The sequence below is a fragment of the Diaphorina citri genome, unplaced genomic scaffold (assembly GCF_000475195.1).
Source record: "Diaphorina citri unplaced genomic scaffold, Diaci psyllid genome assembly version 1.1 scaffold881, whole genome shotgun sequence".
Classification (NCBI taxonomy): domain Eukaryota; kingdom Metazoa; phylum Arthropoda; class Insecta; order Hemiptera; family Psyllidae; genus Diaphorina; species Diaphorina citri.
In genome coordinates, this window is record NW_007378313.1 from 89,360 (window position 1) to 103,490 (window position 14,131).

Consider the following 14,131-nt stretch of genomic DNA (forward strand, 5'->3'; position numbering starts at 1 on the left):
TTTCGGTGAAATGGGATACATTCATTTCGTTTACAACTTTCCGAAGATGGGAAACATGAAATGGAATATGTTGATTTCATTGACAACTTTGAGAAGATGGAAAGCATGAAATGGAACATAAGTATTAATTTCATTGATAAACTTGAGAAGATGACAATCTACATAGTTAACACATTTCAAGAGCTGATATGTCAGGAGCTACTTATCCCTGTGGCTCTGAAACAATACAAACAGAAGGGAATAAAAAAAGATTTACGTAAAAAATTGAAACCTTACAGTATTACCTAACTTTTAATTGGTTTAACATCAACTTACATACCTATATTATGACTTTTTTAATCCTATAATAGAGTAGAGAGATTTTATTTTGATGGGCACCTTTTTAAGCTGGTTTTCTAAATAAAGCACTACTTATACTTATTTTAACGTTACGTATACATATGTCTTTTTTTATTGATTGGAATAACGTAATAATAAAATTATAAAATAGTGAACACCAAATACAGATAAGTAGGAACTATTTAAAAAGAACATTAATTTAACACTCGTACTTCGAATGAAATAACGTATAGATAAAAGTACGGTAGTTTTGGATTTTGGAACACTTTGTGGCTACCCACCACACTACTTGTGTTTTTTCGTGAAATAGACTACCTAGTTTAGCCAACACCTGAGAGCAGCCTAAGACGCGTTTCGTTCTTATTTGAACTCATCAGTTAGACATAGCTCTCAGGTGCTGGCCAAGAATTTGGAAGTGTTATATACTTCTTTATACTTCAGAGATGGAAATTGTGGAGAAACGAGAACCTGCGTTTTCTATGTAAGATTATATTTGTGTTGAGTGTTGTTGTGAGCGAACTACCTAGTTATCTTGCTAAACTTATTTCTAAATCAATATTCACAACTTTCATTACACCTACACCCAATTCAATTATCGTCATTGTCATTGTCATTATCATTATCATCATCATTAGCATTAGCATCAACATCAACAGTATCTTCAACAAATGCCTTTGAGTTTTCATTCATTTCATACAACACTTTCATCTCCTCGCTAGTTGGTTATCTTGCTAAACTTATTTCTAAATCAATTTTCACAACTTCCATTACACCTACACCCAATTTAGTTATCGTCATTGTCATTATCATTATCATCATTAGCATCAACATCAACAGTATCTTCAACAAATGCCTTTGAGTTTTCATTCATTTCATACAACACTTTCATCTCCTCGCTAGTTGGCGTTGGTTCTTTGACATTTTCAAATATAACCTTTCCTCCGTGCTTGATCTCCTCCATATGATGCATTCGACTGAAAATGTCTAATGTTATGTAATACTTTCGTTTGGTCTCTTCGGACAGTTCATGAAATATTGGGTTATAACTTTCCAGTTGTTTTGCTAGCTGATCCTTGTTAAATTTTTTATGCAAAATGTCCGGATCATCTGGATATTGTTCCAGAAGATCGTCTATATATTCAGCACAGACCATTTTGTCTTTCGGCGATAGGTTCATGATTCTTCGGACAGTTCATGAAATATTGGGTTATAACTTTCCAGTTGTTTTGCTAGCTGATCCTTGTTGAATTTTTTATGTAAAATGTCCGGATCATCTGGATATTGTTCCAGAAGATCGTCTATATATTCAGCACAGACCATTTTGTCTTTCGGCGATAGGTTCATGAAGATTGTGCCGTTCATTTCTACTACTTGTTTTTCAGACTGATAGGTTTCAATGTCCGGTAGCATATTCGCACGGAGTTTACGTTCAATAGCTTTCTTATTTGGTTCACCCTGGGAATTTTGGACCGAGGTTCTGCTCCTAAAGGTAGAGTACTCCCTAAACGTTTCCAAAACTACACGCGGTGTACTAAACAATGTAAAGGAGTTCCAAAAATGTGCTTGCTGCTTCGTGTTTGAATTTTGTATTGTTTCGATAACTTCGTCAGTTATTCCCTTTAGTGTTGAACTTGTTTCACTCGTTTCATCAGTATTGTCTTCAGGGATAATCACAGGTGATTTATTAATTATATTTTTAATTCCATTGTTTACAGAATGAAATGAGTAACTTAAAGGAATCTGTTCTCTCATATGTTGAATCCTGAGAAGCAATAACCCTTCGTCAAATGTTTTCGGGTTGTCGATCTGTGCTAGTGTAAAGCTTACAGTAGTAGACTTTTGAAATTTCTTTCTTTCAATTTTAAGTGATCTTAAATACTTATCTAGCTCTCTTGGATCAATGTCGTCATCCTTAATAAAATTAAAATCAGTTGTATGACCTAGTGTTCTTAATGTTCTGACATATGGTGTTGTAGGAATTGATTGTGAATATAGAAGTGGACTAATTCTACTGGTTTTTGTTGAATTATCATCAGGTGGAAATTTCTTTCTTTCAATTTTAAGTGATCTTAAATACTTATCTAGCTCTCTTGGATTAATGTCGTCATCCTTAATAAAATTAAAATCAGTTGTATGACCTAGTGTTCGTAATGTTCTGACATATGGTGTTGTAGGAATTGATTGTGAATATAGAAGTGGACTAATTCTACTGGTTTTTGTTGAATTATCATCAGGTTTAGTTATTTCAAAATGTTTGAAAATATTATTTAAAGCAAATTGTAACGTAGCTTGTCTTTCCCTTATTTCAAAACTCTCAAAGTCGTTAAAATTAGGGGCAGCTCTTTGAATTCTATTAATTTTATTTAAAGTTACATTACTCCTTTCAAATTCATCAAGGAAAATTTTTGAACTATGCATTAGAAAACTATTCTGTATTAAACCTCTTAAAAAAAAAGGATGGGTAGGAGGGAAAAGAATTCAGAGTGTACGAAGAGTGAGATGTATTCACTCATGTAAAGGTAGAAACACACTACCAAACTACCATCACGTCACGTGAAGTCATGCGCAGTCAGAAAAATGTTGTTCAAAGTTTTCCCATAATACTGTAGGCTGTAGGTCTGTAATTTTGTTCAGGACAGCCACACTACTATCGCATTACGTCACGTGATGGTAGTGTGTTTTTAGCTCAATTACCTATCTAATTTAGCAGTTGTTTCCTTGCCCTGCAATAAAAACGGAGGCTGTGAAAAACTTTTTTCCCATCTCAAGTAATTCTTTCCTTACCTTGGTTCCTCACCCACTCAGCGTACACTCAATAGGGGAAGATCCAATTGAAATTCCACAGGGCAAACTCACTCAGTAGAACCCTTACAAGGCAGACGCACTATTTACTAAGCTAACTAGGCTGGCTTAGCTCAATTACCTATCTAATTTAGCAGTTGTTTCATTGCCCTGCAATAAAAACGGAGGCTGTGAAAAACTTTTTTCCCATCTCAAGTAACTCTTACCTTACCTTGGTTCCTCACCCACTCAGCGTACACTCAATAGGGGAAGATCCAATTGAAATTCCACAGGGCAAACTCACTCAGTAGAACAAATTGTAACGTAGCTTGTCTTTCCCTTATTTCAAAACTCTCAAAGTCGTTAAAATTAGGGGCAGCTCTTTTAATTCTATTAATTTTATTTAAAGTTACATTACTCCTTTCAAATTCATCAAGGAAAATTTTTGAACTATGCATTAGAAAACTATTCTGTTGAGGGTATTTTGTGTTCATTTTATCAATTAGTCTCTTATGTTTTACATTGTACTTACCTTCATTTCCAGCTCTCACAGGATTTTGCTTCGTGTTGTCATTAACATTTAACGAAGAAATATTTGGGATTTCAACATTTTGATTATCCCAGAAAACTTCATTTTTCTTCTTTGCGTCCAGTGCACCAATGACTCCTTTATTATCCTTCAGGTACGCATTGTATAGATTTTTGTACATTTTATCGAGACCTATTTCCTCATTATTCACGTCTACTTTTGAAGCTCTTGGTTTCAATAGATCAAATAAATCTTGTCCCTTAATTTGGTTTGCATCATTTTCAACGTTTATATTTTTCTTTTTCATAGTTTCTCCGAGAATAACCTTATTATTGTCTTTTAATATGTTGAATAGTGTATTTCCATCTATGAAATCTCCGTGATTTTGGGTATTTTTGTTATTAGCTGCATGCATAGAATCTTTTGTTTTTATACTTTGTTCGTCCCTAATGTTCTTATTAAGTAGACCATCATTTGGTTTTGGTTGGTTTTTTTTAAGAGGTTTTACAGAGGGAACTGTAACTGCTATCGTCTTATCGTCTCGAAATCGAAGAGAGAAGGAAGACAGGATAGGAGAAAGCCAGCCGTTCCGAGAACGAACATTATCCCATCAGGATATTCGTTGTCCCCGAAGAAGATTCCTTCCCCGAAGATTCTTTTGACATGTCCAATTCGGCGGCCAAGTGGCTATCGTTCTTCCTGTCCATGCTTTCGATAGAGCGATATAGTTTCTGGATGTCCCGCGAGAGGTCGGGGTTGTGGATTTCCTGAGAGGCGATCGTGGGCAGAGGGATCTTCTTGTGGAGCTTCTCATGGATGTCGTCCCCGAACTGAAAGCGATAAAGAAAGTTCTGATCTGTAAGCTTTCTGTAAATAAAGTTTTAATTAAATTGTCTTATTTAATAAAAGCGATGGAAAGCAATTGGAGATTCTTCGTTATTTGATCTATAGGAGAGGTTAGTGACCTCTGGATAGGACGCTAATGTATCATAGAAATGATGTGGCAACACACTATGGTCGATTAATATCAACTGAGATTGGCTCAAAGAGGAAAAACAAGCTGGGTCCGTCCCTCCGGGAATTTTTCAGCCCGTAGTTTATTCGATCGTGATTAAAGAAAATCAGTACCTATGTACCTATTGCCCTTGCGGTATCGTTCTTCTCTAGGGAGAACAGTTTGACCAGATCCAAATTGACACGACCGTACTTTTCGATTGGGTCCTCAGTTGGCTGTTCAAAATCGTAGATGGATGGATCTTCGGGCTCGCTGTCCGATTTACTCGGTTTACCTTGGAATGAAAAAATAAAGAAAATTGAATTGAATTGAAAATGAAAATCTCACTCTGAGGCTTAGGTAAAGGGGCAAACAGCCCCAAAGGATGGGTTCAGGTTCTACGAATCTCTTCAAATGAAAATGGACCAATGAAAATCGTATATTTTTCAAATCTTTAAATACTTTTCTGCCCTTAGATTAGACAAACTTGACCAATTCGTTTACAATGCAGAATTTCCAAAACAGACAGGGAGAAAAATGGAATGACTAATACCTAATAAAATTCCATAGTAAATGACAATGCCAAAGAATATAATTATGTCTAATAGACTTAGACAATCTCGCTCATGACTACTTTTAACCTTTTAAATCTGAGTTCATCTGATTCAATCACCAGTAATATTTTGACTGTAAATAAAATTGAATTGAATTGAAAATGAAAATCTCACTCTGAGGCTTAGGTAAAGGGGCAAACAGCCCCAAAGGATGGGTTCAGGTTCTACGAATCTCTTCAAATGAAAATGGACCAATGAAAATCGTATATTTTTCAAATCTTTAAATACTTTTCTGCCCTTAGATTAGACAAACTTGACCAATTCGTATACAATGTAGAATTTCCAAAACAGACAGGGAGAATAATGGAATGACTAATACCTAATAAAATTCCATATCATGAAGAGAATTGTACAACTTTTTGTTGTCAAAATTGAACATTTTCAAATAGTTGATTAAATTCAGGAAGTTTTTCTTCTCCTCTTGGTTTATATTTTTAAACAAATTGTGGAACTTCTTGCTCAAAATTTCATTGTATTTCAATGTGTCGATTTCATTTTCAACAAGTTTGCTATGTAGATCTCTCCTTAACATGTTATAACTGTGTATCTTGTTCAACATGTTTTTATTGATGTTGTATTTTCTCAGTTGATTGATTAAACTGACAGGTATGGGCAACTTAGAATATAAATATGGTAGGAGTTGAGTATATGGAACAAGTTCATTGTTATCCGATGAAGCTAGCTCGTTTAGTTTGGTGTTGTTCCCGGTTAAAATATTTTCCTTCAATTCTTTATTGAATGATTTTATTTGAACATTTTCGGTGCTTACTGAATTTATGTTAAGAATAGCTAGTATCAGCATAAACAGCATCATAGATTTACTTTCACGATTATTATACATAGTTACTACAAAATATCTATTTGTTCCTCTAGTCTACTTCTTATGATCTCATACAATGTGTGTGTTTACCCCTGCAAAATTAAGAAATCCCATCAGATTAGAGACAGATACTATCACTTGTTTCTTTCAATTGCCAAGTAAACAGTTGGTAAGTTGGTATCCTCACTTCCACTCACTTTTTTTAAAAATAAATATTATAGCCACAATCTAAGTAAATATTTACCTCTCTAAGCAAAATAAACAATGTATTGACAATTTGATCATCAAATCGACTGATGAGACCTTTAGAAAGCACTAAATTGACTATTTAAGGCTAATACTGACGTTTCTATTTTCTAATTTCGAAAGCAGTATGAAAACATATATTATAACAAAAGCAACGTGACTTGGTTTTATTACTGTTTTATTTTATTATTATAATTATTATGATTAAGAAATATTATCACTTGTTGTAATCTGATAATATTTTTTTCTTCTTGTTCGTTGAGTTTATTCTTAGGTACTATTAATTTCATTTGTTAGTCGAGAAATTGCGACTTAGGATGTTATCAGGGTTTTGGAGAATAGAACGTTCTAGGGATAAAAAGTCTCAATGGGGCACAACCACTTTTTTTTTCTTCGCTGATAAAGGAAGTTCGAAACACGCTGATTTCAATAGAAATGCTTAAAAATTCATTTGAGGCTTCCTAAGAGGAGAAAAAATCGTTATTTTGCTTCCTGTTCATAGATAAACGGAAAAAAATCATTCTCAGCCAATAAACAACGTTTTCAAGATTAGTCTTATAATATTTAATGGCGCAATCCCACGAAGGCTAGGTACATGTAGCATGCTATAACGCCATCTCAAGGTCAACATGGGGCAACTTGCAGCATACTTCAAAGGGTTTGCATTGGATTGATATGGTCTTGGACTCTTGGAGCATACTTGTCTTCATATTGCCGCAGTGCCCGCAGTTTAAAACCACTCACTCACTCCGATGGCGTATTAGGGATATGTGAATTCCGTGCCGACCAGACTGCTTGCCTCCAAAGAACTCTATGTACAATATTTGGACCCTACTTCGACCATCAAACCCAGTCATGGAAAAGGAGACACAACAGCGACATCCACGCTCTATCCAAACAACCAAATATAGTAGCCACCATGAACACTAACAGACTACGATGGCTTGGTCACCTGATGAGAATAGACAAAAACAGTTTAAAACCGCATTTCTAAAAATTAGGACGCCCTGTATAACTCACCTTGGGTGGCGGATCCGTTTCCATTTCCTTCCGCGTATCTTCCGAGTCCAGTTCGACACTGATATTATCCCGCTTTAACTCCTCCAGCAGTCGCCTTCTCTTCTCCCTCACCATCAGAATCCTCTCCTTCTGTAGTTTGGTCTGCACCTCCGCCACCTTGTCGTAAAAAAAACATCAAATCTTCAAATTAAATTGATCCCAAGGGCAAGGCAATGCCTAGACCCTTGACAAATGTAGAGTACCTGTGAAGGCATCAAATCTTCAAATTAAATTGATCCCAAGGGCAAGGCAATGCCTAGACCCTTGACAAATGGAGTGTGCCTGAAGGCATGTGATATGTGTTCCAGTTGTGCATGGTCTTGGAACAATCTTGGAACGAAAAATAAAAGATTTTTGAAATAATATTGGTTGAAATTGGAAGAACTTTAGAACGAACTTTAGAATTGGTTGAAATTGGAAGAACTCCCAATTGCCTATTGAAAGCGAAAAAACTTCAAAAAGAAAAACTAAATATTTTTTGAAAGCGAAACAACTTTAGAACGAAAAACAAAACAAATATTTTCACTTTCTATTTAAAAATGGTTTCAAAAATAAAACAATTGTTGACAGCGACACAACTTCAAAAGAAAAGGAAAAATAGTTATTGAAACAAATTTAGAACGAATAATGTTCTTCAGTCCGTGACGTGTGACGTACTGATGACAAAACTGTCAGCTGAATTAGAAAAAGATCAAAAGATTCTTTCAATTCATGAATAGGTTCATTATTTTGTGCCTTCTGTAGTAAATGACTTTTTAACTGATGTCCATCAATTTTATATACATCCTGAGTTTTTGAATTTATAGGCAAGCTTTTGCTCAAGATATTGAATAGATCATTTCCCTCTATTGCGTAATGTTCTCTGTCATTTAGTAGATTTGCTTTATCTTTCTTTCTTAAAATGGAATATAGGTTGTGTGCGTCTATTTTGAAATCATTTTTATGTCCATAAGGTCTGTTTTGGTAGTCTGGTATTACAGGGGCATCATAGTAGTTATCGTCATGTATTAAGGGATCACTGTTTTCATGTCCAAATGGATGACGTTTCATTTCTATTTGTTCTTCTAAGTTTTTCTTGTCTGCTTGAATATTTTTCTCGTCCTTGAAATGATTGGGATTGATGTTAAATCCCGTAAGATGATTTAAATGTTTTTCCTTTTTCACAAAATTGTGAATCTTTTTCAAATTTCCTTGTACATTTTTATTCATCAAATAGTTGTACAATTTTCCAGCTTCAACGTGTGAGTTTTGGAGGATTTCTTCTTTCCTTTTCTTCTTCCTTGTACATTTTTATTCATCAAATAGTTGTACAATTTTCCAGCTTCAACGTGTGAGTTTTGGAGGATTTCTTCTTTCCTTTTCTTAATGTGTTGTTCCTTCATTTTATTTGTCAATGAGGAAATAACTCCAGGAATGCTTAGAACAATATACAAAGCTAATAATTCAGCACTAGGATTTGGTTGCAGAATTGCTATTTTTTGTTGCTCCTTATTCTTATTTGGATTAATTAAATCTTCTATTTTTGTATTAACAAGCTCGGATCTTTCCTGTTCAATTGCATTTAGTAATCTTAGATGTTTAATATATTTGTTTAGGGAGGCATCTACTTCTTTCTTTTGTACTTTTGTGTCTGCCTTCATATCAACATTATTTTTATTAGACAGACTTATTTTTTCATTTAAAGGTAGACAAGCTCGGATCTTTCCTGTTCAATTGCATTTAGTAATCTTAGATGTTTAATATATTTGTTTAGGGATGCATCTACTTCTTTCTTTTGTACTTTTGTGTCTGCCTTCATATCAACATTATTTTTATTAGACAGACTTATTTTTTCATTTAAAGGTAATATTTTTGGTTTTTTATTGAACGATGTTAAATCTTCAATTCTTTCTTTTAGTAGTTGATATGGATTTTTGGTTTCGACTTCTTCTATTTGAGCTTTATTTTCCGATTGAATAGATTGAATGTTTTTGTTCATGTCTTCAAGAAGGAACGGATTTATTTTGTTTATAAGTTTGTCGTACAAATCTTTGCTACTGATTTTATATTGGATCAAGATTCTTTTCATTTCCTTGTTTACTTTGTTATTGGTAAATAGATCTGGCAATGTTTTATCGGAATTCATAAACGGTAAATATTTGATTTTGTTATCATTGATCAATTTAAATAAGTCGTTTCCGTCATGAAGAGAATTGTACAACTTTTTGTTGTCAAAATTGAACATTTTCAAATAGTTGATTAAATTCAGGAAGTTTTTCTTCTCCTCTTGGTTTGTACTGAAAATACCCAAAAGATATAATGAAAGTCATGCAAGGAAACAAATACTATTAAAAATCATTCATAGAAAACCATCACAAGAAAGTAACTCCCAATAATTACTTGAACAGTTACAAAAGAAAAGAAAGGAAAAACTTTGAACTTTGTCCCACACGGCAAGTAAAATATACAAGAAAAACAAATCTCTTTGGTTAAAAATTACCAAGAATGGTAACTAATGCAAGGAAACAAATATTATTATAAATCATTCATAGAAAACCATCACAAGAAAGTAAGTCCCAATAATTACTTGGACAGTTACAAAAGAAAAGAAAAACTTTGAACTTTGTCCCACACGGCAAGTAAAATATACAAGAAAAACAAATCTCTTTGGTTAAAAATTACCAAGAATGGTAACTTCTTTGTTGATATCTTCAACATCATCGTATTCATCAGGTTTTGTACGTTTGGGGCGTGGTGGTTTAGGACTCGTAGGTTTTGGAGATCTCACTCGAACCTTTTTCATTTCTACATCTCCAAGATTGGCATGAACAATGTTTTCATTGGCAATATTTACAGATCCACCGTTATTGGGATTGACAATGTTTTCATTGGGAATATTGTTGACAGCAATGTTGTTTCTTTTGGTATTATGTACAGTATCAACAATGTTATCTCCATATTGATACTGTACATAATACCAAAAGAAACAACATTGCTGTCAACCATATTCCCAAGGAAAACATTGTCAATCCCAATAACGGTGGATCTGTAAATATTGCCAATGAAAACATTGTTCATGCCAATCTTGGAGATGTAGAAATGACTATCTACCAGCTGAAGATATTTTCCCTCCACCCGTATACTCGCCTGTGTTGAGTTTACCCTGCGGCCTCTCACCATTGTTCCCCTGAATGCAACTTCTCATTTCTCCTCACTTCAGTGCATTCTCAAATCTGAAACGTGTTTGATGCGTGGTGGCCGGTAGCGTGGAGTGAGAATTTTGATTTATTTTTTTTTTACGATTTTCCGCTAAAAATAATAAAAAAGTTCAAAAAAAATTTTCACGTTCATGTGTGCTTTTTTTCCGCGGAATCGTGCGAAACATTCAAGTGTGCTTTTATTTATTTAGTTCTAATATTACGCCTGTGATTGGATTTAATAATTTTTATGTGGATTTTTTTTCGTATTTTTATCGAAAATTTTCACCAGATACCTATCGCGGTCTCTCGAATTAAGATCTTAAACCGCCCGCTAGTAATTTAAATTTATCTGCCTTTTTTCACGAATTGAAATTAACAATGTTGATTCACAAGTTTTGTAGGCGGAAATTATGACCAACGTTTTCACTCGTGTGTCAATAAGAAATGTGTTTATTTTTCTGAAGTGAAGTGATAGTGCCCATGTCAAAGGATCCCAGGATTACCTTCCAAAGGATAACTTCAACGTTGGATGTGCTGTGAAAAATAGTTGAAATAGATAATAGTGTGATAATAGAAACCAATTTCTTACTTAAATTTTGGATTACCGACTTCTTTTATTATTCAACGACTTATTTTATGCACTAAATTACGAAGCTATATACGATAGCCTCTGTTGAACATTACCCCCTTGTTTTGTAATTAAATACTACACATTGATTGTTCCTGTGTCAGCATAATTATTCCAAAGAACGTAGGGTACTGATTTCGATGACTGGACATTTTCATCAGGCGTAATCGGAAATTTTGCGCTATGTGTGAGATATTCTTTATGCACTAAATTCGACTTATATTACAAAAGAAAGTATTAAAATTACTCGAAATTTGTGTTACGACAGTTAAAAAACAATAAAATCATTATTTACAACTAACTATTTAATTGTTAATGCACTAAATTCGACTTAAATTACTAAAGAAAGTATTAAAATTACTCGAAATTTGTGTTACGACAGTTAAAAAACAATAAAATCATTATTTACAACTAACTATTTGATTGTTATAATATTAATGATTTTTAATTTTGTTTACAAATTAATCAACTTGGCGCGTGCTCAGATTTAATTTGAAATTTTTGTTTACCTCTTTTTGAATATCCAGTTATAACTTTAACCTGAATGTGTTTGTTAAAGTGTCAAACCATGACATGAAAAATGATAAAATTGATATTTGAAAATTAATTTAATTAAAATAATTACATTTTTCCCTCGAAGTAAATACCAACAAAAAATGTGCTCTTTACTAAAAAGATCATAGCGTCAAATTTTCCAATGTGTGCTCTCTAGATAGAAAAATTCCAATTTTCTAATTCGTCAAAATTGTCTTTTTTACACCATGTGCAATATGTTAGGTTTTCTGACAGTATGTTTTCTGTCGGTTGTGATTTCAGTGCTGGGTTCGAATCCCATTATGAATAGAAAAATTCCCATTTTCTAATTCGTCAAAATTGTCATTTTTACACCATGTGCAATATGTTAGGTTTTCTGACAGTATGTTTTCTGTCGGTTGTGATTTCAGTGCTGGGTTCGAATCCCATTATGGAGCACGATACCCACGAGGGAGAGGATTTTACCCTGGAATGTCGCTTTCCTCCGCATTTGTCGTCGCAGGAACCGACGCTTTATTGGCTGAGGACAAATCGACGAAATCATGACAATGTGGCCATCCGGACAACCCCCTTCGATAAGGATTACAAGTGAGTAATTTCTTTATTATTCTAAAAAATAACAACTCCGTACCCAAATACCTAAAGCTAAATTTTACACGGTAATTTCGACATCTCCACTATTATTTCTCAATATTAGTGGAGATGTTGTTTGCTCTTCATTTTATGTGTTTACCAAGCGACAGTTTTTTCACGGTTAAATACCTAAAGCTAAATTTTACACGGTAATTTTGACATCTCCACTAACATTTCTCAATATTAGTGGAGATGATGTTTGCTCTTCATTTTATGTGTTTACCAAGCGACAGTTTTTTCACGGTAAACTCAGCATCTCCACTAATTTTATCAAATGAAAATAAATATTGATACCTGGGTAGGTACTGTTTATTTAGGTACCTATTTAATTTTCCGATAATACCCCATGTAGGTAGTTAATATTGTTTTGCAGTGTCAAATATTTCATTATTCCCCTAATTATTTTTCGATTAGGTAGGTCAGGTGTCGTAATTCATTATTAGGCTATGTTGGCATCCTATGTGCAATACTTCTACATGATTGTTTTACAATGAATTTTCATACTGGGAGTTTTGGCGTCTCCACTAATTTTGATTTATTTTTTGATTACTTACTGTGCAGAATAAATTATTAGATAATAATGTAAACCTACTTAGATACCTACTACATATGACAAATTTTATCATAAGTAATAAGTAGAGTTTTTATTTTTATACTGGGTCTTTTTCATTTTTCAAATTTCAGTGATAACTTTGCTAATTTGTTTTAGATACTTTTACAGAAGCATTAAGTACTTTGTAAATATTAAATGTTAACAACATTTTTTGGGCCCATTGACATTATAGGTATGAAGATTCCATCTATCAATTTCCTCTTGAGATTCTTTATCGTGCAAACTTGGGAAACTTTGACAGAAATCATTTTCCCCGTTTCTAAAGAGCAAAGTACCTTCCTGCCAACCATAGTTAATATGTTTATTGAAACCTTTACGTCATTCATGTTGATGGAAAGAAAATGTAAGTGGTAATAATAATGATTTATTTATTTTTTTGTACCTATTGGCTTTTTTTGTATAAGCCTATGTACTTGTAATCACATACAGGGAAGTTTAAAAATATTAATTACATTATGTACACAGGTACCTACTTAGCAGTTTTCACAAAGTTCTTATTCAAGGTGACTTAATGATATTTGTTTATGATAGTGTACGTACCTACTTATTTTGTTCTGTATGGCTGTACTGTAAGGCGCCATCGCCACATATTATTATGTTGATGCGTCAAATTAAGTGACCAAAAATTCCCAATAGACAAGAAAAGTTCAGCCCAATATTACTCCATATTTGGATGATTAATCCGAGTTTTGCTACATGAGACAGCAAGGTTAGGCAACACAGGAAGTGTCCATTGGTTTACCTCATTCACCTAAAGTACTATTAATAATAAAAATAAAGTGGGAATTTCGTTATGTTGAATTTAACGTTTGGGGTTCGTACAGTTCCTACTGATTCCTATGGGGGTATTTCTAAATATGCTTTACAAGGGTTGCTGAGTACTCTTTAAATGTCCTATTCCATTGAGTTTTTACTTCCAGAACAGCTGTCAGGAAAGTGAGAATGGTATATGATTGCCAATATTCGAAATCTATACCATCGATAGCACTCGATCAAAGGCACTTCAAGAAGTTCTTCATTTGAAGATCTCAAGGGGAAATTCCAAGTCAGGTAAGAGTTGCCTTGGGCTATCATTTTGTTCTTTGTGATTTTTTGTGCATATTTGTGTACCATTAACTTCTAAATATAACCTAAAGCTGTGTACACACATAGTCGACGCCGT

At 33.7% G+C, this 14,131-nt stretch overlaps 3 protein-coding genes and 1 long non-coding RNA gene across 4 annotated transcripts; all 4 read right to left on the minus strand.

The window, feature by feature from the left end:
- On the minus strand, positions 1-4,131 carry LOC103512757. Its single transcript, XM_008477540.2, has 2 exons — positions 3,653-4,131; positions 1-216 (listed from the first exon to the last, which is right to left on the minus strand). Exons 1-2 carry the CDS (start codon positions 4,062-4,064, stop codon positions 203-205), a joined length of 426 nt encoding a protein of 141 aa, XP_008475762.1. The 5' UTR covers positions 4,065-4,131; the 3' UTR covers positions 1-202.
- A 120-nt stretch (positions 4,132-4,251) lies between these two features.
- LOC108252812 lies at positions 4,252-7,501 on the minus strand. The gene is made up of 2 exons (XM_017445543.1): positions 7,344-7,501; positions 4,252-4,479 (listed from the first exon to the last, which is right to left on the minus strand). Exons 1-2 carry the CDS (start codon positions 7,455-7,457, stop codon positions 4,252-4,254), a joined length of 342 nt encoding a protein of 113 aa, XP_017301032.1. The 5' UTR covers positions 7,458-7,501.
- On the minus strand, positions 5,669-6,435 carry LOC113468887. Its single transcript, XR_003392479.1, has 2 exons — positions 6,322-6,435; positions 5,669-6,169 (listed from the first exon to the last, which is right to left on the minus strand). It is a non-coding gene; the product is annotated as an uncharacterized LOC113468887 (long non-coding RNA).
- A 496-nt stretch (positions 7,502-7,997) lies between the features above and the next one.
- On the minus strand, positions 7,998-10,541 carry LOC108252813. Its single transcript, XM_017445544.1, has 4 exons — positions 10,401-10,541; positions 10,044-10,326; positions 8,739-9,087; positions 7,998-8,649 (listed from the first exon to the last, which is right to left on the minus strand). The coding sequence occupies exons 1-4, from the start codon at positions 10,539-10,541 to the stop codon at positions 7,998-8,000; spliced, it is 1,425 nt and encodes a 474-aa protein (XP_017301033.1).
- Positions 10,542-14,131: the final 3,590 nt, after the last annotated feature.